General features: G+C 43.5%; 1 protein-coding gene across 4 annotated transcripts in view; it reads right to left on the minus strand.

Moving 5' to 3' along the window:
* Nucleotides 1–1,359: 1,359 nt before the first annotated feature.
* The window catches only part of PAG1 (phosphoprotein membrane anchor with glycosphingolipid microdomains 1), a 140,221-nt gene continuing 117,180 nt past the window's right edge, over nucleotides 1,360–24,400 (minus strand). For all 4 annotated transcript variants that reach the window (XM_034668239.1, XM_034668242.1, XM_034668238.1 and 1 more), the window contains 5 exons: nucleotides 23,167–23,218; nucleotides 19,881–19,977; nucleotides 17,623–18,224; nucleotides 14,209–14,268; nucleotides 1,360–9,934 (listed from right to left, as the gene is read on the minus strand). In XM_034668239.1, the coding sequence (XP_034524130.1) occupies nucleotides 9,566–9,934; nucleotides 14,209–14,268; nucleotides 17,623–18,224; nucleotides 19,881–19,977; nucleotides 23,167–23,218 (1,180 nt within the window). In that variant the 3' untranslated portion in view covers nucleotides 1,360–9,565. The remainder of the gene's footprint in view (nucleotides 9,935–14,208; nucleotides 14,269–17,622; nucleotides 18,225–19,880; nucleotides 19,978–23,166; nucleotides 23,219–24,400) is intronic.

Consider the following 24,400-nt stretch of genomic DNA (forward strand, 5'->3'; position numbering starts at 1 on the left):
TCATGACCTGAGGTGAAATCGAGGGTCAGACCTTTAACCAACTGAGCCACCCAGGCGCCCCTTTTAGCTGCAACACTTTGCACACAGAATGGAGTTGGGACTAATATCTCTGGGAAAGGAAATTCTCCCCACATGGAGAGAAATGAAGCAGGGGTTTGAAACCAAGAGGGCCAGGCCCTTCCTGCATTTGCCTCAAGGCTGTCATCACTGCCCTGCATCCTGCACAAGAAGGCAAAGTTGGAGAGGGAGCCCAGATCCTTTGCCCTGGGGCAGGCTGGGGGATGGGGGGAAGCAGGCAGGGTCTGTGTGAAGGCACAGCAAGCTTTTGCTGGTGAGGTCTAGTCTGCAGGATGCCTTTGTTCCTGCCTTCCCCGCCCCCCACCCTCCAGGGCTCCCAGCAGCCTCACATGGGTTTTCAGTGCCCACAGTGACAGTTGAGTGTGGCTGTGGCTCCAGACTGTGATAGGCAGCGAGCTCCTTAAACCATAAACAATCCTAGGAGTAGTGGGCACAGTACCCTACTACAGGGAGGAGTTAGTTCCTTAGAAAGGAACAGATCAACCCTGCAGAAATTGGGAACAGGGTCTGTAGCTTCCTGCAGATGGGGTAGAGCAGGAGGAGGGAGCAGGGAGAAGGTCCAGAGAGGAGGGCCAGGTTGTGTGTGTGGCCTGGGAGGTTGAATAACAGGCAGGGTGTGGGTTTGGGGGAGTCAGAAGCTCGCCAAAGAAAACCCTTGCTTCACCTTTTGGCCCCAAGGCCAGTCTCCAGTCATCAGGAAAGGGGACAGCCAGGGTCACTGATGTAAAGTTCTCTGCTCAGAGATTCCTTGGGGGAGGGTTATACCTCCCTCAGCCATAGGGCAAGCGGCCTAGCCTCCCCAGCTGGGGCATTATCTGCACCCAGGCTGCATTTCTTCACAAGAGCGCGGCGTGTGGGTAGCTGCCATCACAGATTTCCCAGGACGGTCCGCCTGCATCTACGGCGCACTTAGCATTTATTTGCTGGGTACCGTGCTCAATACCTCATTTAATCCCCCAGACAACCCTGGTAGTAGGTTCTATACTATTATCCCTCACTTTATATGTGGGAATGGGTATGGAAAAGTCCACCAGCTTCCTCAAAGTCATCGTGAGCTGGGACTCAAACTTGGGTCCTTTTCTGGTTTGTGATTCTAACACTACAGCTGGTCAGAGGCATGTCCTCCTGCCACTGCGGTGAGCTGATGGCTAAAATCCCACAACCCTGGTGATGCACTAAGGCGGATACACTAGCATTTTTGACATTCCCAGATACCAAATGAATTTTAACAAGCTTTTATATAAAACTGACTTTTATTGCAATTTAAAAAGAACAAAGACAATTTGATAAGTGCCTTTAATTACAATGTACCTGCTATTTACATGTAATTATACTTTTATACACAGCTTGAATAAGATTCATTACATGTAAACGATAAGATATTACAAGTTAAACTCCAGCCTTTTGGGAACATTCAGAATAGAAATACTATGGGCAGAAACACACAGAAAACGAATACCCATTTCAGTTCCTTACGTACCATTACTGGATGATCAAGATTTGGCCACAGAAGAGAATTGTAATTATGTGTTGAATTGAAACTTATTCTTAACATGACTAACAGTATTGCTATTATTTAAACCCTAAACATAATAACTGGATCATTAAAAACAACACCTTTAATTTATATAGCACCTTTCTTCCAGAGATCAAAGCATTTGTATTTATATTATCTTATTTGTCCCCATAACATCCATATGAGGTAGGCAATGGTTGGTATCATTATCCCCATTTTGTCCATGGGGAAACTGAGGCACAGAGTAGTTAAATCATTTGTTCAGGGTCACACAGTAAAGTCAGTGCTGGAACAGGGACCACAGAGCTGTGAGCTCATCTCTAAATCCAATGCTTCTCTTTAAGTTGTCCTCTCTGAGAATTTAATTCGATACCTCAATTCACTTTTCCAAGAAAAAAAAATGTGCATTTTTTTTCTCCCATAAAAATTGTTGAAAAACTATACTACAGGCAAGAAACAAGCACTCTGGGGCAGATGATAGACTGATGCCACGTTCTTTTACTGCAGCCTTTTTTGTTGGCTTTTTTTTTTTTTTTAATGAGTTTCTTTTCCCAGTTATAACAGTTAGGTCTTTAAATGAAACTTATTTGAAAGGATGTATCTAGTTACCTACACATTACAGCTGTAGTAACCATTATGCTATTCATAAGCCAGGCTTATTCCTGAGTTTACAAAGCAGATATCTAAAAATAACTCAAGTCTTTAAGGTCATCTTTTTCATTTCTATGCAGTTTGCTCCTTAAGCAACTATGTGGTAGATAGATAGGGAGCTGGGATAATATGTTTCGCAGAGACACACACAAACCGAGACCTAAGGAGTGGGAAGTCTTGCCCATGTCACTTAGTTCACATTTTATGTCTAATCCCTGTCCTGCTCCCCAACCCTCCACCCCTCATCAGATATGTAGCTGGGACTCAAAAAGTTGTTTTAAATGTCAAAATCTAAGGCCTAAAGGACTTCTCCAATGCTTGTTGATTTGTACATAAAAGCTTGTCTGGCATTTGGCACACGCTTCTCTCTGAGCGGCAAGCCGGGCTAATGGTGCTGCCAGGACGCCAGGACGCGGTCATGGAGTGGCCCCCTGCAGTTGTTTCTAGCAGGGCTCCAGGAAAAACAAGAAAAGCCTATATTTAAAAAAAAAGTGCAAAACAAAACAAAACAAAAAAAAACCAAGCAGGCCTACGGGATAGGTCATGAACATCATCTCAGATTTCATTATGGGCTTTACATGAAAAATACGTAAAAATGTGTCAAAGGAATATTTAGAGACAGACTTGGCTTTTGGTTTTAGCCTCTTCACCTAAAGAAGAACACGGCTGTCTTTCAGAGAAGCCTTTACTCCCTAAATGGGATCTAAAATTAAATTTTTTTTTTCTCCTTCAGCTTAAGAAGGGGAAAAAAGTTTGTTTTAAACTCATAGTTTCCAAATTGTTGCGTTTACAAACAAAACCAAACCAGACATTACAGTAAGACAGTTCCTTACTGTTGGCTCCAGGGGCCAAGACTGGTCTCTGCTTCAGCCTGAAGTGTCCTAGTACGGGTGCCCAACTGGTACACCAGGTGAACTTTTAAAAACTAAATGTGTGAAGGGAATGAGCAAATATCAGTTAACTTGGGGGGGAAATGACACCCTAGAATACCCATCCAAGTAATGAACTGTGACTTAGAGTGAAGTTGAACTAAACACACCCTGGATCCTTAGCTGTATAAAAGTGAGACCCCGCAGCCACTGTATCACCCGTCCACCTAGCTGAGTGCTGAAAAGGGATCTGGTTCCTCACTTCAAACATCGGACAGTTTGCCTACAAATGGCCAAATTATTCTCAGTATTTGGTAACGCCACAGCTAGATGCTTGAACATTATTTCCTTGACACCTGGGAAAGTAGATCAAACTAGTTATAACTAATGTAATTCAGAAGCACTATTTCCTGACAGAAGGGGATACAGTGGCTACAAGGCTAAAAAAAAATGTTACACTCAGTTTACTTGATAAGTGTTTAATTTTTACAAGAAAGGGGTGTTTTTCCTCAAAAGAATGAGCATCCTCCTGCTTTACAGTTAAGTATTAGTCTATTATTGCTGGGCTTAATTTCCCTGGAGCTTAGGAGACACAGGGTGGTCTCAATACATTGTGGGGGACAGCTTCCTCACTAGAGTGCGGTGCTGATTCCCCTGCAACTGTGAGTTTGAGTCCTCAACAGAACTTTTTAAAGTTCTTTTCCATGACCCCTAGTGCCAACCATTCTCATGAAGGGGGTGGGTAAGAATGAACATGGTTTAGCAAAGCCCATGACAAGTAACACCCAGCATCTGCTTCCCTAGATGGACCTATGGCCTTATCTCAGCAGCTGGTGACACAGGAAAATGTGAGTTGGGCAGAGCTGTTTGCTCACTGGGTGGTGGCCAGGAAGGTTCTATGCTGGCAGGCAGGATCTGTGATCTGAGGAGTGTGTCCATATGGGAAAAGATATGTTGGAATGTCCTACGAATAGCAGAGAGTGGCCAGGGTGGGGAAGAGGAACAGGCGTGGTGCTGTGCGAAGTGGCAGGAGGTCATCTGTGCCGGAGGACCCAAAGTGAGATTGGAAGAAAGAGTGGCTGCATGTCCCTGTGCTGCAGATTTCCTCCTTAAAAGGACCAGAGTAAGGGAGGGGAAAATATTCCAAGATGTTGAAGCCAATAAGAGAGATTTTCAGACTTAAAACGAAGGTTTAAAAATTCCCGGTATTGGGAACGATTTTCCCACTCTTTTGTGAACTGGACAGTTTGACCATGACAAAGACCTTTTGAGACAATGAGTCAAAATGCCACTGTCATGAATCATTTTTGAGCAAGAGGAGTACTTTGAAACTGATCAGGACCACCTAAGAGATAATAGGTCACTTTTTTGAGAAACTATTTTTATGAGGAAAAAATGCATGAACAATGAAATGCACATTCCTGTTTGTTCAGCTATATTTCAAACTTGCCCTGAAAACATGAGGTGCATTAATAATACATGATATTTAAAAGGTAACATTAAAATTGTTGCCAATCTAACACATAGAAGTCTGAGGAATGACCATTTACCAGCCTTTATAATCCATTACATAAGGAGACAACCCGAGTACATTTAAGAAAAAATACCCATAGCATGTAAGTGGTGAGCAAAGAAAAATCTAATCTAAATGCATTAAGATAAAATGATTATCAAATGCTTAAAAAATTGCCTTTTTAATAAAAATTGTAACATTTCTCATTTCATCTGGCATTAAGAGAAATCTGAACTACTATTTCTTAGTTCAGTAAAGAAAAACCTGGGAAAACAATGAATACTTTGTAAATATCAGAGACTAGATGTAAACAAACAGACTTAAAAAGGAGCAGGAGGGAAAAAAAAACACTTATGAATATTTGTTCTCTTCTGGACCATGGTTTTTTAAATTTACTTTCATACTTTCAGATGAAGACTAATTTAGCATGGTTTCTGGACTGATCTTTTTAAGTCAAACACTTTGTGTGTGTTCAACTTGTCCAACGCCACTGTCAAGAATAATGTACTTAAGGTACAACACAGAACAAGAAAATACTACCACAGGACAAGGAATATAGATTTCACTGCAAAAAAAAAAAAGCCATATTTGATATTATAGACACATGTTCCTATTTTTCACATCAGTCACTTATTAACACCAAACATGACACTTGAACTTTCCCCAATTATACAGCACAATAAGGTTGTCAAGATTTCCAGGAAAGAACTATCAGTGACTACGGTGCTTCCAGCAGCCCAGACGAAGCTGGCCGGGTACCAGAACCCAACACTTTCAGAAGAATGGCATCACTAGATCACACGGACTCAGAGTGACTGGCACAAGGAGCACGGAACAAAATGTCACTTACTCATTTACAAAATCCTGCTTGAGTCTTGAGCTGCAGCTCTGCGATGATCCACGTCCCCATCTCTGAGCCGTGTTCCGTACTCACACTGCCTCATCGCTTGCTGGCTCTGCGCTAAACTCTCCTGGCTTCCAAAGACAACGAAAGAAGATGCAACAGTGTGATAACAGGCCTCTGCTTCTGTCCCCCAGTTGGGGGGTCACCTTGCTGGGGCTCCATCCTGGCTCAGGTGGCTCTTGTTGCTTTCTGCCAGATCTCTTCTTGACATGATCTCTGAAGGATGCCTATTTACATTTCCTCCTGTCATGCTGAATACGTAATGAGCCACATACATAAGAAAACTATTTTCAAATACCACTGTTTTTCAGCTAAGAGGATGATGGACACAATTTTGAATCTGAATTTATTAATTAGAAAAATGATATGAGGGTAACATAGGAAGGTTGTCTTGTAATTACTAAATGAAAACTATTGGATAACTTTTTTCTGTTCTGCTTTGATGACAACAGTCATCTCACCAGTAGGGTAGACATTCCAATAATAGGATGTATCCTCGCTCATCAGGCACCAGAACACCTTTATATCTGTATATGTGTGTATATGTAAACATATATGGACAGTGTCCATAAACACACACATACACAGTTTATCACTGGTTAGAGTAAATGCTCTAATTAGAAAAATGAAAATCTAATACAAGAAATCCAGTGACATCCTGAGGTTAAATTTTAGTTCTTTATGTTGACTGCCTATTGTTAGCACTCAAAATTAACTCTTGGATTTTGAGGGCAGATAAATCAGTAATTAGTCTTTTCCCCACAAAGGACAGCAGAACTTTCAAAAGCTTTAATAGACCTAACAATGCAATTTAGTGAAGGACAGGAAAAAAAAACGTATGTGGCCCACATATTAGCAAAAATGCTTTCTTCTAGAATTTAAAATTTCCTCAAACATTTCACATAAAACAGGTCATACTTTCCTGCCGACTGCATTTGAGAAACAGTAAAAGCAGCGTAAAATATTCTTCTGAACTTTCAAAATATCTGACTAAAAGCAAAGATTCTACTTTTAGGCAAGACGAGTTTATAATTCTGACTTATGAAACAAAAAAAAATTTCCTGAAGCTTATTTGTGAGATTTCACATAACCTAAATGATAACAATGCATAATATGGATGTCAAAGTTGAATAGTAAAAATTTTTTAACAATTACCTTTCATACATTTAAACTCTAACATTTAGCTGAACATGAAACTTATTTCAAGAAGCCATAGGCTTTTGTCCCACTCAAAGACTAGCACAGATTTTCAATGAATAAAGTAAAATGATGAAATTTATGAAATACTGTACTATGAGGTCAAAACCATGATGATGATACATCAATAAATGTACTTCAGTTAGGTACCCAATGGTCTCAAGAGCAGAGCCAGTTCCTAAAGTTTACTCTGCTTCTCCCTCCCCCAGCCCTCATGGATTGTGCTATTACTTTTTCTTTAAGGTTTGTACTGGAGGGCCTTCTAGTTTCTTTTAAAATATACTTATAATACTTTAAATCGCAACTTATTCTTAGCACAGATTCTCAAATCAAGAGAGAGATTTCAGTGCCTATTTTATGGCTATATTGCATAGCCTTTGTTTCAGAACTTCTGAGGGGAAATTCTGATAATGAAATTTCAAGATGATATGATTATTTATAAAGAACTTTTCTCTCTAGAAATGATTTTACACTTTAGAGATCATACCCACTTCCCTGGCAATAAAGACATTAGGAAATACAATAAAACTTTTGAGTGGTCAGGCGCTCATAAAGGACATTATTGCCACAAGCACAATACCAGGTACGTGAGATGTGACACGGCCATCACCAGGTGCTAAAGGAACCCCATGCTGTAGAGATTGTTGGGTCAAACTCATTCATACTAAGTAAGCAAAGAAAACCACCAGGCAAAAACAGTGCTTACGAAAGATAAAAATTCAGAAAGCAAGGACCTCAGCACCTTCCTGATAACCTTTCCCCCAGTCCCAGGTTATTCTGCCATTTCCTTCTACTCAGTGATGATTGTGCTTAGGCTCACGAGGTCTTCGTGGGAGAGACCAGGCTGACTGCAAAATAATGACAGCCAAGCAGTGTACCCCGACAAAGCTCATTTCACAATTTCAGAAATGTGTTACAGAGCAGTCACAAAATCAAGCCGTGAATGCAAGGGATGGGAAAGACATGCCAGCGAGCTGGTCCCTACCATTTGCAAGGTGCTTCATCCTCCCAATTGCATCCTTTGTCATAAGGAGTGAGAACAGTGAGGTTATTGAGTCTGAAAAGCCAGAGATGTCACAGCAGTATAGAATAATTGCCTTTTTTCTTTTTCTTTACAAGTGTAGGCAAGGGTCCCTTGCTATAACCACACCGCATAATAGCAGGGTCCTTTTCAAATGGAAAGCGAACAAGTTTCCCAATGTTAGCCTCATAAAATCTGAAGAGATGATTAAATTCAAACCAGGCTGAGCTCTTAATTGGAGTTATTTCAGCCACTGATTTTTGTAAAATGAAGGGGGGGGAAATCCCAGTTGGCAATTTGCATTTGCAAGCACTGGATTGCAGAATCCATCACTGTAAATTTTCTTAAAAGTGTAACTAAATCTTATAATGGAATTATAATACCTTCATGAGGTTAATAATGCAGTCATCCCTAGTCACATTTCATTCTTCCATTTTTTTTTTTTACCATTTCAAATATTTCAGTATTGCCCACCACAAAAGATGATCGTTTATGTTCATTCCACTTCTCTCTCTAGTGAGCCAGATGACTTTGACCAGGGCTCCAAGTACCATTTGAAAAGTTAAGTCTTTAAAAACCTTCAGTATTTTAAACACTTGATTAGAAAACAGATAACAACTACGTGTGTAATTATCTAGCTTATGTGCTTTATGGTGTTTTTTCAAAATGAGTATAAATCATTGTACATAAAATCAAAATAGTTAATATACATTTTTTTCTGGCACTTTCTAGAAATTAGGCGTTAAACATAAAACATCTTATAAATTTATATAACAAAAATAAATGTTTACATTTTAATTTCAGATAGATTACCTTCGGGTAGCAGTTAACCTATGAAATCTCACACTGTTGGTGTGGCAGCAGGGGTCATCAGAAATACACATTCAAGTCCACAGCCCTTCAGAGATGGACGCCATGGCTGCCGTCCAAGTATGTGGTCTGTGTTCCAACATAGAGATTAAGGCTCTCTGTTTCAGAGGAATGGGCTCTGGGCTAAAACAAGTATAGAAGTACCACAGTATTCACTGAAAATACTGAAAAAGCTCTGAAGAGTTTCAAATACTGGGGGGAGGGGTGTGGGGTCGGGGGGAATCGCTTTGACTAGAAAAATAAAATAAACCATCTAAAAATGACTTCAAGTACTTTGCTGATGTAGGAAGGTCTAAGAAGCTCTGGGGCAGCCCCAGTCCTGCCCACCTGCGGGGTTCTTCCCCCCCGCCCCCGCCACCCAGGTGCGGCTCTCAGAGAGGACTGGGAGCTGACAGTAACCAGCAACCACAGTTTCTTAGCATCTTAAAATACTGAAGTTGAAGGCAAAGGCCAAGGCTTGTGGGAGAATTTTCTTGGAATGAACCATTAGAAGTCGGAAGATTTCAAGGGAGAAGAAAGCCATACATTTAAATGTGAGGAGCAGACAGCAGAAAAGGGAAGAAAGGAGGAAAAGACCTGGCTCTTGGGAATGGCAGTGTCTTAGGCAGGTGGAGTCGCGGGTCCTGATGAACGCAGGTCTCCTTGCAGCTCCGCCTTCCTCACTCCCAGGGTGAAATCACGCACAGCTGGGGTCTTTCCGGAGGGTGAGGGTGCACGAGGGAGGTGTGCTTGGGTATGCCAGTGCCCTGGCAAGCAGAGGCAAACTCGGCGGCAGTCAGGTACGTACCTCAGTTTCCAACCCCAGGAAGCAGTCTCCACATCTTCCACTGTTGTCAGATTACTAGAGCAGCACATAAAGTAGGGGTTGATACCGCTTCTTGTCTTCCACAGAAGAAATGCCCCCAGCTGGCCAATCGTATGTTGTGTGGGCTTGTCTTCTGGGTTGCTAGAGCCTGGTGATATCTCTGCATTGCTGCAAGTCCCCAATGCTCTCATAGTCATTCTCTTTTGGGAAAAGGCCACGTTGGCCATTGGTCTCTGTGGTGGCCTTTTCTTCCTCTCTGTTTAGAGTTTGTATTGCTTCATAATCAGGCTCAGGCTCGTCACTGGGTCTCACTGCTGGTGGGAGCGTGCTGACGCTGTTTGGAGTTTTCTCAAAGTCTTTAACAGTAGCATAGAGATCATTACAGGAAGAGGGGGATCTCTGAGTGGGTCTTTGGATGGAGGTGTAGCTGGACTCTGGTGCTTTAAGAGTCTGTCCTGATTTATTCCCTGACTGTCCAGGTTTATTTACTGATGAATACATGGCTGAGATCTAGAAAACATAGGGTGAATTAAATAAGCGTCAAGTTTGACTTCTCCTTCCCCCTTTATAGTGACAAGCTAGATATTTAGCACTATAGGCATGTGTGTGTCCCTTTAAGGTTTTTTTGTTTTGTTTTTGCCAATTCCCCCACCCCCAGCCTTAGTGAGATATTATTGACGTATGACTTATGTAAGTATAAGGTGTACAACACGGTAATTTGATACATATATATACTCTGAAATGATTACCACAAAGGTTAGTTAACTCCTTCATTGCCATAATTACCATTTTTTTGGTGTGTGTGGTGATAACATTTAAGATCTACCCTTTCAAGTATGATAGTATACCACTTTTAATTATAGTCACCATGCTCTATATTAGGGCCCCAGAGCTGATTCAGCTTATAGCTGGAAGTTTGTATCCTTTGACTAATATGTCCCCATTTCCCCTACTCCCCAACCCCTGGCAACCACCATTCTATTTGCTGTTTCTGAGTTTGGGTTTTTTAGGTTCCACACATATGAGACAATATAGTATTTGTGTTTCTCTGTCTTATTTCACTAAGCATAATGCTCTCAAGGTCTATCCAAGTTGTCACAAAAGGCAGAAGTTCATTCTTTTTCATGATTGAATAATATTCCTATGTATGTGTGTGTACACACGTATTTATATATACAAATGTGTATTTATAATGTGTGTGTGTATATATACTATATATATATGTATATATATATATATATATATATACATATATATATATATATATCACATTTTCTTTCTTTTCCATTCATCTACTGATGAACACTTAGGTTGTTTCCATGTCTTGGCTATTGTGAATAATGCTGCAAAGAATATGAGGGTGAAGATATGTCTTCAAGACAGTGATTTCATTTCATTCAGATATAAACCCAGAAATGGATTCTTTAGTACCTGTACTAATCCTGGAGTACACTTCTAGAGAACAATTATATATGGTATCTTTAACTTTGTAAGTAGACCAGCCATATTGGTATAACTCCATGAAAACCAGGTTCTCTCTAGGTCTTCTGAGGGGCATGAGGAGAGCAGGTGGAATGGGAAGTTCAGGAGGCCTCCAGAACCTGACTATAGTATATCGTGTTTTATTTGATTTCTATTATGAGAATGCGATTTCATCTGAAAAAAAAAAAAAGGCTCTACTGCTTTAAGAAAAAAGGCAGAAAACATGTTAGATGAATGGTTCTCAAAATGTGGGCTTCAAACTGGCAGCAGCAGCAGAATCTGGGAATTTATTAGAAAGGTAAGTCCTTGGGCTCCATCCCAGGAGCACTGAATGAGAAGTTCTGGGGCATGGGGCCCAGCACACCCACTAAAGTGTGAGAACCAATGAATCAGACTTATTTGACCTGCTCTTTCTACATCAAAGTGGTCTGAAAAGTAGGTCCTGGATTCTGGTTGGCAGTCCACATGTATCTGTAAAAGCCGCATTTTCCATTAATTTTCAACTTCATTGCATATTACTGGTTAAATAGACATTTACAGGTGGGGCTAAGTTTTCTTTAGTGGGAAAAATTCATTCTTACTTGCAACCAGCCAGCTCAGAAATGGAATTTGGAGACAATTAACATACAAGGCACTCTTTCCTATGGGAAGAGTGGGCTGCTTTCCAGGCACACCTACTCAGTCTTGCTAATATACCCCATATAACTTCTATCAAGAGGGATTCAATTTTCTTTGGTAATGGTAGATTAAACACATTGATTAGGAGATTTTTTTGGGGGGTTATTATTTTATTGTTAGAAATCATGGTTGGAAATAAGTAACTATCCTTCATTACCTATATTTATCTTGGCCATAATGATTGATTTATTCAAACACCCAGGAAATAAATGAACATGCCTCCTGACAGATGCTTGGCTTCCCAAGTGCGGAGAGAGATTTTCTTGCTTTCACATATCTCCCATACTGAGGATGAAGTTTCCAGCTGGCCTCGAAAGCTTCTTAAGACAGGCCTGCCGCATGTCAACTGGTCATTTGCATGAGAACTTCTCCCTGCAGCCTGGTGACTCTGTTTTACCAGGCCTTGACAATCCACACATTCGGAGCCAGAGGAATAATCTTTGGGAAACACTTGCCGTGTTGCTCTGACCCTTCTAATGAATATTAGATTAACAGTCTCACCTTAGAGATTTTAGTGGAAAAATTACTCTTGAAATGAAGATTTATAATTTCTTTGAAATTAGTAAGAATTAGAGTAAATCATCTGCTTTTCCTAGTAAGGTGCAGACATATGGAACTTATCTAAAAGGTGGTCCAAGCCAAAAACATGGACAAATTATAAAGGGTAGATCATAGATGACAGTGAAGAGGGGAGTCAGCATACTTGGCTACACACTTCACCTTCAGAGGGAACATCAAGGACAAACATCACCTTTACCTCCATTGTAATAATGGGGGGTGGCCTGTTTCAGCTTCTCTCCTCAACTCTCTTCCCCATAATGCCTGCCACGAATGCCCCCACTCTTTGTAATTACTTGGGTTTTCTGGCCTTTTCACTCTTTTTAGAAAGTTACAGGCTCTTTCATTAACTTGCAACTTAATATTCTCTCTGGGCAGGAAGCTGCTGTGCAGAGGGTGTTGTAAATTTTAACGCTTATAAAAGATTCTCAAGTCTTCTGATGTTCTGTTTGAGTATTTGCCTTCTAGGACTATTCTATTTTGTAGATAGGTTCCTTTCAAGCCCCCTTGCTATTTAGCTTCACAATTTTTCTCTCTTTAGTCTTTCATCTTTATTATTCAGGCTGTAAATTGTTATTATGTTCTCATAAATTACTCTCTACCTTTTCCCCATTTCTCTTTCTATAAGCAACCCTTTCCCCATCATTCTGCTAAATTGGGATAATAGTGCTGAAAACTCAGATCTCAGTTTCAGTCTAGATTGTCTAACATCCTGTTACATAAATACAGAAGTAAGTGACTTCCATAATTATTTTTTTCTAAAACATCTTCCTAAAATGACTGCATGTGAATCATAGTTCTTTAATCTATGTTAAAAATTCATCAGTATACTGAGGTCCTATTTTCTGAAACCACAAACAATGGAAGATTAGAAGAAAAGTAATTTAAAATTTTACTTAATCTCAAAGTATTTTACAGGATTGGTATTCAGATCGCTCATATATTCTACTTTCTTGTCCCAGGTGGGAGGGCTCTGGTGCAGTGTGGACAACAGACGGCTGGAAGAAGCCAAAGGAGCCACCACAGGCCTGGCAGGAGGGCACTGCCTCAGTCGGGAGGGGCGGGCACCGTGCACATGGAGAGACCAGTGTGCGAAAGAAACCGGGGGAGCTGGCTACTGAGTCTGAGGACAGTGAGGAAATGGGGTGTCTAAAGTGATGTCCAGGGTTCTGGCTTGTGCGACCAGGTGGCTAGATGGCAGGTCCATTCCCTGCATCAGGAAACAGAGAAGCAAGTGGGCAACAATTACCTACAGAAAGCTCTTCTACTCTTTGAACTTCCAATGTGGGATTGTAGTCTATTTCCTATTTTAAGACTCCGTGCGAAGTGTGATAGTAGGAGGGGTTGTACCTGCATATGTATGTCATTTTTCTACCATGCTAGGAATTCCAGACAGAAGCTATATGCAGCTAGATAAATTAAGGTGTTCAGCTCTCTGAGCCTGGCTTGATGCTATATGTTTGTGTGTGTGTTTGTATGTATATATGTATATACTGGATTGTAAAAGTTTAATGCTTCACTGAAAAGTTTAACTGGTGAATATTTAGCCCTGGTACTTGGGAGAATATACAGTCCTCTCCTGTTGGCTGCTATGTCTGACGGTTGTCCCAGCCTGGAATTGTGCTTCCTGGCTGTACCTGCTCTCTGCCTCCAAAATTCCTCATTAAAACCTTCCTCCTCCATCTCTCAGACCGGACTGAATTCCCTATACTCACCTGTTTCAATTGCCTATATTTTCCAACCCATGATTAATTTCCTTCAAAGGTGGCCTTCCTGACTGCTCACTAAAGCTGTCATACTTAAATTTCTTTCTTCTCATTCTATTTTCTCCCCTCCTCTGTTTTTTTCTGATGTTTCTTTCCTACTCAGTTTCTTAGGTGAGCTGTTCATCTTGTCTTCCTTCTTGTCTTACCATCTGCCATTCACTCTCTCTGAACCATTATAAAGCCAACATTCCCAAACCCTGACCTCCAGACATGCCGAAGAGAGTATTTTAGCTTGTTCTGAGAATGGTAAGATGATAGTCATTTATGCAAGGAAAGAAACTATAGAGCAATAAAACTCACCTCTTCTTCTGTGAGAGTTGGGTCCTCTTCCCGGGACTTGTACGACAATGAACTAAATCTCTGTTAAAATAAACACAAACCAAGGGAAGGTATAGTTTGAAGTCAATAATCCAGCCTTTCTTTTGCATATGTTTTGACACATCTATCTATAAAAACATTTTCAAATCAAATCATTTTTAGGGAAGAAACTTTTCTACAAAGAAATTATGTCAAGCAACTGAGGATAAATACTTATAAAAAAAAAATCTGTGTGATGTTTTTCAATACCCAGTAGTATTAAATACCCAGTGCTCTTCCTGGTCACGGTGAGTTCAGCCCTCCAGTGAATCCTTAATGCTGCTGCCTGTCATACCACACTTGCCAGTGAACCTGGTCCCTGCTCTCCTAGCTGCCCAGTTCCCGCTTTCTCCTCTCTCCCCAAACTCCAACACCTTCTCACCCATCCTTAGTGGTGACCTTGAGAAAACTGAAGAAATCAGAAGACATGTCCATGAACTTGTACCCCACCCCGCCCCCATCTCTGCATTCACAAATTTCTTTCCTCCCTGTCACCAGAGAACTCTCCAGGCCCCTCTTTTAAGGTGATTCCCTCCTCTCAGGCATGAGACCCTGCCCCTCCTCATCTACTCACGAATATGTGCGCCAGCAAGTCTCCCATTTTGTTTATATCATCAGCTTTTCCCTTGCTCTGAAATCATTCCCACCCACATGAAACCATGCTGTTATTTCTCTGATTCTAAAAACAAAACAAAACCACCCTTCTTCCAGTTCCATCTATTGCCTTGTCCCTTTATAGCAAAACCTCCTAGAAGAGTTGTCTAAAAAAGTTGCTCAAACAATTTTTCTCTTCCTATTTTCTCTCTCAACCCATTTCAGTCAAGTTTCTGCCTCTGACACTCCAAGGACACCAACATCCAACGTGTAACCAATGGGACGGTCAATCCTCAGCCCTCACTTTCTGCTCCATCTCTGAATTTGCCACAGTGGCCACTCCGCTGTCCCCGAGCCTCCTTCACTTGGTTTCCAGGACACTGTACTTTCCTGTTTTTCTGTCCTGTTTTGGTGTCCTCTGCTGGCTCCTTTTCTTTCCCAGACCTGTGCTCTGGGGACCCGTCTAGATGCCATTTACACTCACTCGATGACCTCATCCAATGTCCTAGCTTTAAGAAAAACTTTCTGCTGAGGACTTCCAAGTGTACAAATGCAGCCCAAGCCTTTTCTTGTAAGGCTGCTCATTCATCCAGCTGCTTTCTGCTGCTTCTACTCAGACATCCAGCATGTGTCTCAAACAGAGCATGTCTAGCACTGAATACCCAGTCTTCTCCAAAAACATTCCTGCTGTTCTAGTCCTCTTCATTTCAGTTAAGGGTGAATCCATCTTTCCAGTGGCTCAGGCCAAACCTGGGACTCATTATTTTTTCTCTCCTTCATTACACATCTGGTCCACAAGCAGAACTCCTGGCTCCAGTTTAGCTTCTATGACTTTTGTCCTGTTCCAAGCCACCATCCTCTCTTGTCTGTTTGTGACAATGGCCACCCGATTGGTCTCCTTGTTCCTACCCTTGACACTTGAATTTAACACTAGTTGGAGAGATCTTTTCCAAACCTAGAGTAATCCATTCTTCTGCTCAAGATTTTCTAATGGCCCCTTTTTTATTCAGATTACGACTGTAGGCCACAGCGTGGGCCCCTGGTTGCATTTCTCTCTATTGCTCTCATCCTGCTCTTCCCTCTGCAGCTATACCTGCCCCCTCCTCATCCCTGGATAGGCCCAGCAAGCTCCAGGAAGGCTCCAGCCTCAGCGCCTTCCCCCTGCCCCTCCCCCTGCTGCACCTGCTCCTCCCCGACTTACTCTCTCGCCTCCTTGAACATTTCATTCAGATGCCACCTTCACAGTAGGCAGACCCTGACCGCTTGAGTCACAGTTGTACTCCCACTCGGCTTTCCTGATCCTTATTCTGTTCTCATTTTTCCCTACAAATCTTAAAACCTTCTAAATACCATATACTTATGTGCATATTTATGTCTCTCTCTTCCCCCTAAAATGTAAGCTCCATGGGGGCAGGAATTTTGTTCATTTTTATGTTTTGGTCGCCAGTGTATTCTCAGCACCTAGAAGGTTGTGTGACGTATAGTTGGTGCTCACTAAAAATCTTCTTGTGTATGAAAAAAGTCAATGAATATTAAATATTTCAAGTTCTCTCAATTGCTTAAAATTAGAATTATTTATAGTGGAGATGATGGGTTATTCATTCTTACTATAGAATTCCCAGATGGATATTTCCAGATTCTAATGTGATATCTGGAGAATTGCTTATTAGTAGTGGCTAGACAATTGACCTTCTTACCTTTCAAGTACTTGCAAGTAAAAAAGCCGTAATGGCACAATAAACTTTACATTAGTTTTATTATCTTTGGTTATATGAAGGCAGAACGTTAGAGTGTATTTTTGCATCTTATGACTAGGTTCATAAACACCTGTATTGAAGCTTTCAACAGCTGCTTTCATGGGTAATATGAAAAGTCAAAATGCATTCAGAGAATACCACAATGACTTACTTGCTATAACCTACATAACCATAGTCAGGATTCACATTTTGATCATGAAATCCAGATCCCTTTTAAGGCTACTATTGACTGACCTGCTTGTCCTTCCTACCAAAACCTGAGATGAGAACCTTGCTTTTTCCCGTGTAGAAAACAGAAACCAGAGAGTAGTTGCGTAAGAAGACTGGGCCTAGTTAAATCCCAAGGAGAAACTGACAACAGGAGATGTGAATTTCAGGCTGTTGTGGTTCCTAGGTCAGGTTATCAGAAACAAACAGAGAAGCCTCGGGCATTGTTAATACATTTTAGAGCTTTGTTGAATATGTAAACTTAAGAGCTATAGGTATTGTTTTGAAATTGTCACATAATAAAATCTTTTACTGGATTTACATAAATGTCTGCCTAGAATCAGTTACCACCAGTGGCACCTGTAAGTCTGTCCTCTCCGTGTATCTTCCTGGGCTCTGATTTCTGGGATCCCAGAAGGGTAAAGATCACCCTGCTGCTTGAGGCAGCAACAAGAGCAGAAGAGACTAAATGTGTGGCAAAGAGTCTAGTCTCCATTTAATTCCTGATCTTCAAAATGAAGAAAATAATACTTGGCCCCAATTAGACATGATGTAAAAACTGGAAAATATCCAAGTTAGGTGCCAACAGAGAAATATTTTATAAGCATGAGTTTTCAGTATTTTATTATTTGGAGGGGGGAAAAAGTCAAACACAGCTTACGCTAAAACAGCTTTCATCATTCAGCGAACCTGAAAGTGTTTGTATATACTTCCCAGAACAATGTGCCAGTAAAAGCCCCGGATTAGCTAGATTCCCAATCATGACAAAAGCACATGAAACAAAACTACAGGAGCCCACCTTGTTGGTTTCGCTGGTCCCCTCTGCGGCTCCTTCCTCAGCTCTCTCGCTCTCTTCCTTCTCCTCAAGGTTTTCATTCTCATCCAGAAGTTTCACGGGGACAGGTGGTGGGGCTTCCTCTTCCAGATCGCAAGAATTTCCAAGAACAGTCTCTGTGTTAACGCTCTGTCGACACTTCTTGTTTCTGTCCACTGAGGCATATTCAGCAAAGTCTGCTTGAGGGGCTTGGGGCCCCGGAAGCTCTTTCAGAGTGGAAGTCGACTTTGACCTGCTGCTGTGGCCTTTCCCTGGGTTCACGGCTGCTGCCACCTCCTTAATTTCTTTCACAGTTTCATACAAGCAGTCCTCCACCATATTTTCTTGGGAGGAACTATCCTTGAGCACTTCATACGGCCCTTCCGTCCCAAGGCCCTGGTCCCCGTCCACATTCCTTGTGTTGAGCATCGTGTCTACTGCGCTGTCAGGAGGAATTCTGGGCAGTTCCCGGCTCTGATGACATTTTGGCTTCCCCGTGCTGTCCTGGGAGTCCAACAGATCCGAAGCTGAGGTCTGGACCTCCTCGTAATGTTGCATGCAGGTCAGAGTACTGTCTTCTGAAAGAACTAAAGCGGCAGAAGTAATAAAAATGAAGACAGACAGTACCTTAAAGAATTATTACGGTGAACTGGATAATGCAAAGTTAAGTTAAATCAAGGTGCTTGCTTTTTATTCGACTCTAAACTTGCAAATTACACATGACATGACTGTTGAGATTTCAACCGCAGTTGAAACTAAAGCCAGCTATTACATCTTTTCAATACAATGTTTAATAAACTGTCTTGGCTATAAATTTGGTTCACGGTTACTTTCCTTGCTTAGTGATTGGATTCTTGTAGGCAGTGTGTCTAATGTGACCAGGGGGTCTGACTCCATGAGAGGCAGGGCACTGAATCGGGAGGGGGGCACATATGGTGGCCACCCTCCCTGGCCTTATTGACTGCCTCCTTTTTGGAGGGAATAACTGGTAGCCATCCCCCCTTCCAATGGTCACTTTTGTTTGGCAGACACGATGGAAACAGTGAGGCAAAAATGTACCCTCAACCACAAGGGACAGTATGCCCGTGCCTCTTTAAAGGTCTTCCATCTCGCCGCCCCTTCTGCCTACCGTTTCTACCTCAAATTAGAAAATCAAATGTGAAATTCTTAGATTTCCACAGAAATGCACTGTGTGGAAACCATTCAGTCATACCTTTATCAAATATTTTTTGACTGCCTATGTCCCAGTGACTGTTAAAGTGCTGGAGATACATCAAAAAAGCCAAGCCCCACCTTTCTGATAGTTAACATTGTGGTGAACAAGTTATTAAATGACTATCATTCCATTTTATATTCTTTATATATAAGTATAAAAAGTATAAGTACATATGTATAAATGTGTACTTAAATATATATTTCTATTCATGCATATATTTACCTTATATACTTTTTATATAATATATAGTCCTTACATATTATATGTAGTCCTTATATGTATATGTATCCGTGTGTTTATAACTTACAATTTTTAATCACTTTTACTGACTAGACTGGGATTCTCGAAGACCCCTGGAGCCCAGGACCGTGTCTAACACAGTGGCAGGCGCCACTCTGTGTGTACTTAATCATCACAGAGGTGCAGATGAATGGCTGACCCTGAGATGGGCAAGCAGCCTGAGTTACCAGCAGGGCCAGTGTAATCACTGTGACAGAGTTGGCGGGAGAGCCGGAGAGAGAGGTGGAGAGGGAGGGAAGGGCTAGGAGTCAAGAAATGCAGGCGGCCTCGGGGAGCTGCAACAGGTGAGGAAACAGATTCACCCTAGAGCCTCTAGGACGAAGTGCAGTTCTGCGGATACTCTGACTCCAGGGCTATGAGTTAACACACTTCTGTTGTTCGAAGGGACCGAGTCTGTGGTCATGGGATGAAGCAGTGATGTGCCACTGTTTCTTCGCCTGTAAGTTGTAACAAGAGCTCTTACAGGGAGTAATAATATTACTCTTGATAATAGTAATCTTACTGGGTAGCTGTTAGGATGAGTTAGTATACAAGTCTTAGAGCACTGGCACAGAGAAACCAACTAATAAACACTAACTTTTCATCCATGTGAGCTTATCTGCTAAAACTGGTAGGCATACTAAGAGTGAGTGAGAACACATTGCCTAGTTGTTGGGCTACGTGTATTGAAGCCGACTTTCTAAGGTGATGAGGCCTGCGGGAAAGCTGGTATCTCTGCGGAACTTACTGTCGCCATTGGTGAGTATGCCGTTCTGCTCGCTGCTGGCAGGCGCGTCTGTGGCCAGGCTAGTGACTGAATGGCTGAACATCTCCTTGTCGGAAGGCTGCAAAGCAAACACCACATGAAGAATCAGACTGTAGGCAAAGGACAGTAGCCATGGCTTTTTCTAAAAATTAAAACAGCAACAACAGACCCCAAATCCGCTTAAACGAAGTGAAATTAAGCGAGGTGGAGTTGCTCCGCTGTACTGGTGACATTCGGAATGCTCAGAGGCCGTCGGTGGCTAGTGGTTATTGCGTCAGACCCGGTATGCAATATCTCCGTCACGGGGCGGAGCTCTACTGGACACAGTTGTCCTAGACTCTCCAAGACCCTGCAGATCTTCCAAGACCGTCTGTAGAGCTATCTACCTGGTGCTCTACGAGTGGCCTACAGGTAGGGCATGAGGGCCCAGTCCCTTTAGGTCCAGGTGGAAAGGGGACCAAGAGCCCTAGTGCAGGACAGAACTGACTCCTGCAGACAGCAGGCCGATCCATGGGCCACAGGTGCTGTAAAATGCTGCTCTTAAAGGTGTGCCACGCCTAGAAAGACATGCTGTCTAAGGGAAGAGACTGCAGTCTGGCCGAAGGACAGAAGGTCACTGAATCCTGAGACTATTTCATAACCAGCCAAGTCTCTGCTTCAAGGTTCACAAGAACAACCATGTGCTAAATAGCAGGTTTGCAAACCTTTCTTATCATCACAAATTCAGGATGCCTGGAGGGAAGAACGGCATGGAAGGTTCTTCTGCTGGGCTCAGATGTGGAGATAACTATGTGGAGGAAGACGCCAGGCCGAGCTAAAGCGACACGCAGTCACAAAGTACGCTGGTAGTTCACGTGTTTCTTTAAATGCCCAGCTGGTTCCATGTGGCAGCCTGAATCCCTGCTGATGGGACCTGTTCCCACACCCTTCTCATGGAAGACCTGGGCATCACAGCAGGTGACCCAGCACGCCACACCTGGACCATGTTCCAGGAGTCCATGTGGGCAGTTCTGATACAAACAGCTCCAGAAGCTTGTCCAGTTGGCTTCATAAATTCTCTGACTTCTCACTGAGAAACAAATACTACTACTAATAGCCAATAGCTCCCGCTGTGTCACGAACCCTTCCTGCGAGCCCGCTGTTGCAGGGTAACGCGGCTCCTGACGGCAGGGCGCCAGGAGCTGGGTCACCGCGTTAGGCTGCCAGGACCTTATGGTGCAGACGCTCGGAGCACAGAAGCGTCCCACCTGGACATGTCAGGGGTGAAGGGGGGAGGCCCTCACAGCATCACGACCCATCCCTGCTGCAGTAGCATCATCGGGTCAGCTGCTCTTAGAAAGGGGGCCCGTCAGGGAGCTCCAGGTCAGACTGCAGGACACCCCATGCCTCGGGACTGTTTTAGGCTAGGATTTAGTGGTGCTTCCTCTGGGGCTTAGCAGGGAGCCGGGATGTGTAAGAGCTGGGATCAAGGGCAGGGAGGCGAGGCTGACCACAGGGGCTTCTTTGGCCTAAATGGCGAAACTGCAAGTTGAACAAGTCTAGAAGCGGAGAGAGAAGCTCTTAAAAGAGAGCTGGGTGGACAGGCTGTGTGGGTGAGCTCGCACACCAGTGCCCACGGGACCACGCACTCGCTCACGCTCTCTCGCTCGCGCTCATGCACAGCTGTGTAAGAGAGGCTGTGGGGTTATGAGGGATAAGGTACATGAGTCTCCGTCTTCCTCCCACCCGCCTGCCGCTATTTCCTCTCTCTCCTGGGGCTGCTGCTGACCCTGGGCAGACAAGCAGGCGCTGGAGGTCTACTGTGGGGCTCTCAAGCATGAGCAGCCAGCAGAGTCACACAGTGCGGGGCTTGCTAACAGTTCCTTGGGCTCCAAGAGCTTCGGGTGGTGCTGCTGTCAGCAGCGCAGGCCACCCTTGAGAACTGCTGCTTGGGAAGGACCAGGGATGGAGGACAGAGATAGAAGGCCTGCCTTCTGCCCTAACCTACCTACCACCTGGCACCAAGGAGCATGGGGGGTGGTGAACAAAGTTGGTGCCTGGGGCATACGTGTGGGAGAAGCGACAGTGGAGTGATCCCCTCGCCCCCCACCAGCACAGCAGCAACCTGTGCGAACTGTGGTTGACCAGAGATGGGAGAAGGATAAAGGGAGAGGTGGTGCTGAGAACCCAGGACACCAGTGGGTGGGGTGTGTGTGCTTGCAGAGAAGGAGGCTAGGAAACCGCAAGGGCTCCCAGCCGCTGGGGATACACAAGTCCTGCCCATGCCCATGGAATCCGTAGGGCCCAGAGACTGGGCGTGGAGACCCCTGCTGGGGAAACTCTGGCCTGTCTGCTGGCTACATGTTTCACACCCTCTCCCCCAAAGCCGTTTTTCCCTGATGTTGAGAAATTCCGTCAGAGACTGGAAACACCTTCTCTGTTTTCGCACTGCCACGGGGCTCAAGCAAGACGGATGCGGTCAGCCCTGCCAATATGGGGGTGGCCCCGTCCCCAGCTGCTGGAATTGCTCAGCCAGGCGAGGGCATGACCCTGAGTGGAGAGAACCAGGCAGGACCAGGACGCTCAGGCTGCTCCTCACCAGGGGAAGCGGAGGGGCTTGACCAGGCCCCATTAGAAAGGAGGGCCTCCGAAACCCAGATGGGCCATATCTCCATAAGATGAGGTCACACTGGAGTCCTTCTAAAATGGGGAAGCCTGCACAGAAACACGTGGAGAGGAGAGATCATATGGAGAGACGTAGGGAGAACAGCACATGAGAGTGACAGCAATAAGGAGAGGCAAAGATGGCCAGCAAACCACCAGAAGCTACAAGAACCACTTGGAACATATTCGCCCTCCAAGCTCTCAGAAGACCCAGACCCAGAGACACCTCTGTCTCCATTTCTATCCTCCAGAATTCCAAGACAATACATGTGTTACTTAAGCCCCACAGTTTGTGGTCCTTGGTTATGCAGCCCCAGCAAAGGGATACAAGGCTGGAGCTGGGCACGAGTGTCCCTGCGGTAGTAGGTAGGCTGGAGCTCTCGAAGGATCTCTGGCAGCAACACGACTGCATCCATTTCAGAAACTCTCCCAACCAACCCAGCTAATTGCACAGGCCTCTAGCCACATTGAATAAGAATTCTACAGGGAGGGCACAGCCCAGGCAGCCAGCTAACCCTGGCTGGGCTCTTTCCCTCGGTTTCCTTCAGCTTGGCAGCTGTGGGCACACGCTTAGATAAGCGGCTGACGTTTTAAAGCACACACAGACATGTGCACATGGGCTCACCACGTTCATCAGGTTCTCATGGTCCCCGCTGTGCTGCCTCGGCTTCTTCTCTCTGAAATGGAAAAATATTGCTGTAATATCAAATATGCCATCTAAAATCAAACATACACTCCCCTTTCTGTCCTAATATTTATCAACATTTAAATCTCTCATTTAAGATCCTGGTTTATTTTGCCAAGGAAGCAAAAGCTGGACAGTGACTCCATCACTCCTTTGCAGCTGTTAGGGTCTGAGGGGGTCAAGTCACAGGATGAGACTGGTCACTTCTCTGGCTCTCCCCTTTCTCCTGGAGTAGAAAATATAAGTTTACAACAAGAGGACTGAGGCACGTTCCTGGGTAGAAACTGTTCATATCTAGAATACTAGAAAGGATACTGTTTTTTTTTTTTTTTTTAAGAAAATCCAGACAATTTTCTACTTTTCATTTGTCTTAACTCAGAATCTGCTAAGTAGACTGCACACTGCCATGGGACTGGGAAAATAATGAAAGAAAATACAAATTTTGGCACGTTGGGAAGGATACATGCTCTCAGGATGAGTCATATGTACTTCCAGTCTATGGAAAAGTCCATCGAATAAAAATAGAATTTATTTTTACTCAGGACAGTCTAAAGAAAGCCATCAGTACTAGAGACTGCATTTCCCATATACGTACAAGGCAACAGTGACACCTAGTGGGAGTGTAAATAATTACAGGCAGGCCCTCCCAAGTCCAGGGGAGCAAACTCTTCTGAGGGCCATCTTCCCGCTCAGACTCAGACCCAGCTGTAGAGCCCCGGGTCCAAACTGGGCAGGGATTTGAAGGCTACTTGGTTCAGAGAATCTGACTTCCCCCTCTTGATAGAGACCTCAGGGTCTCTCCGGAAGTCACTGAGAGGAGGGTTTGGAAGAGGGCTGGCTGGTCTGCACCAGTCCATCCGGAAGCTGCCCGTATCCTAACAGCGTCTGAGCACCTGGGGAATTACTCCCTGTTAGAAAGAGCTTTGCTCCTGAGCAAAGATCTCTTCTTGGGGAGTAGAGACATTTTATATGAGGGAGACATGAAGGGGTGGGGAGGAGAAGCATAACTCTAAAAAAAAGACAATTATTTTTTATACAGCTCATCTCTCTCATAGGAAAATTAACCTGTTTCTTAAGAAACTGCAGTTGTAGATTACCAATCTTTAATAAAAGGATCCTTTCAAACCACATAACAGCAATACTTCTCAGTAACTCCCAAGGGGCAACAAAAAGA

The sequence above is a fragment of the Ailuropoda melanoleuca genome, chromosome 9 (genome assembly GCF_002007445.2).
Source record: "Ailuropoda melanoleuca isolate Jingjing chromosome 9, ASM200744v2, whole genome shotgun sequence".
In the NCBI taxonomy this organism is placed as follows: Eukaryota; Metazoa; Chordata; class Mammalia; order Carnivora; family Ursidae; genus Ailuropoda; species Ailuropoda melanoleuca.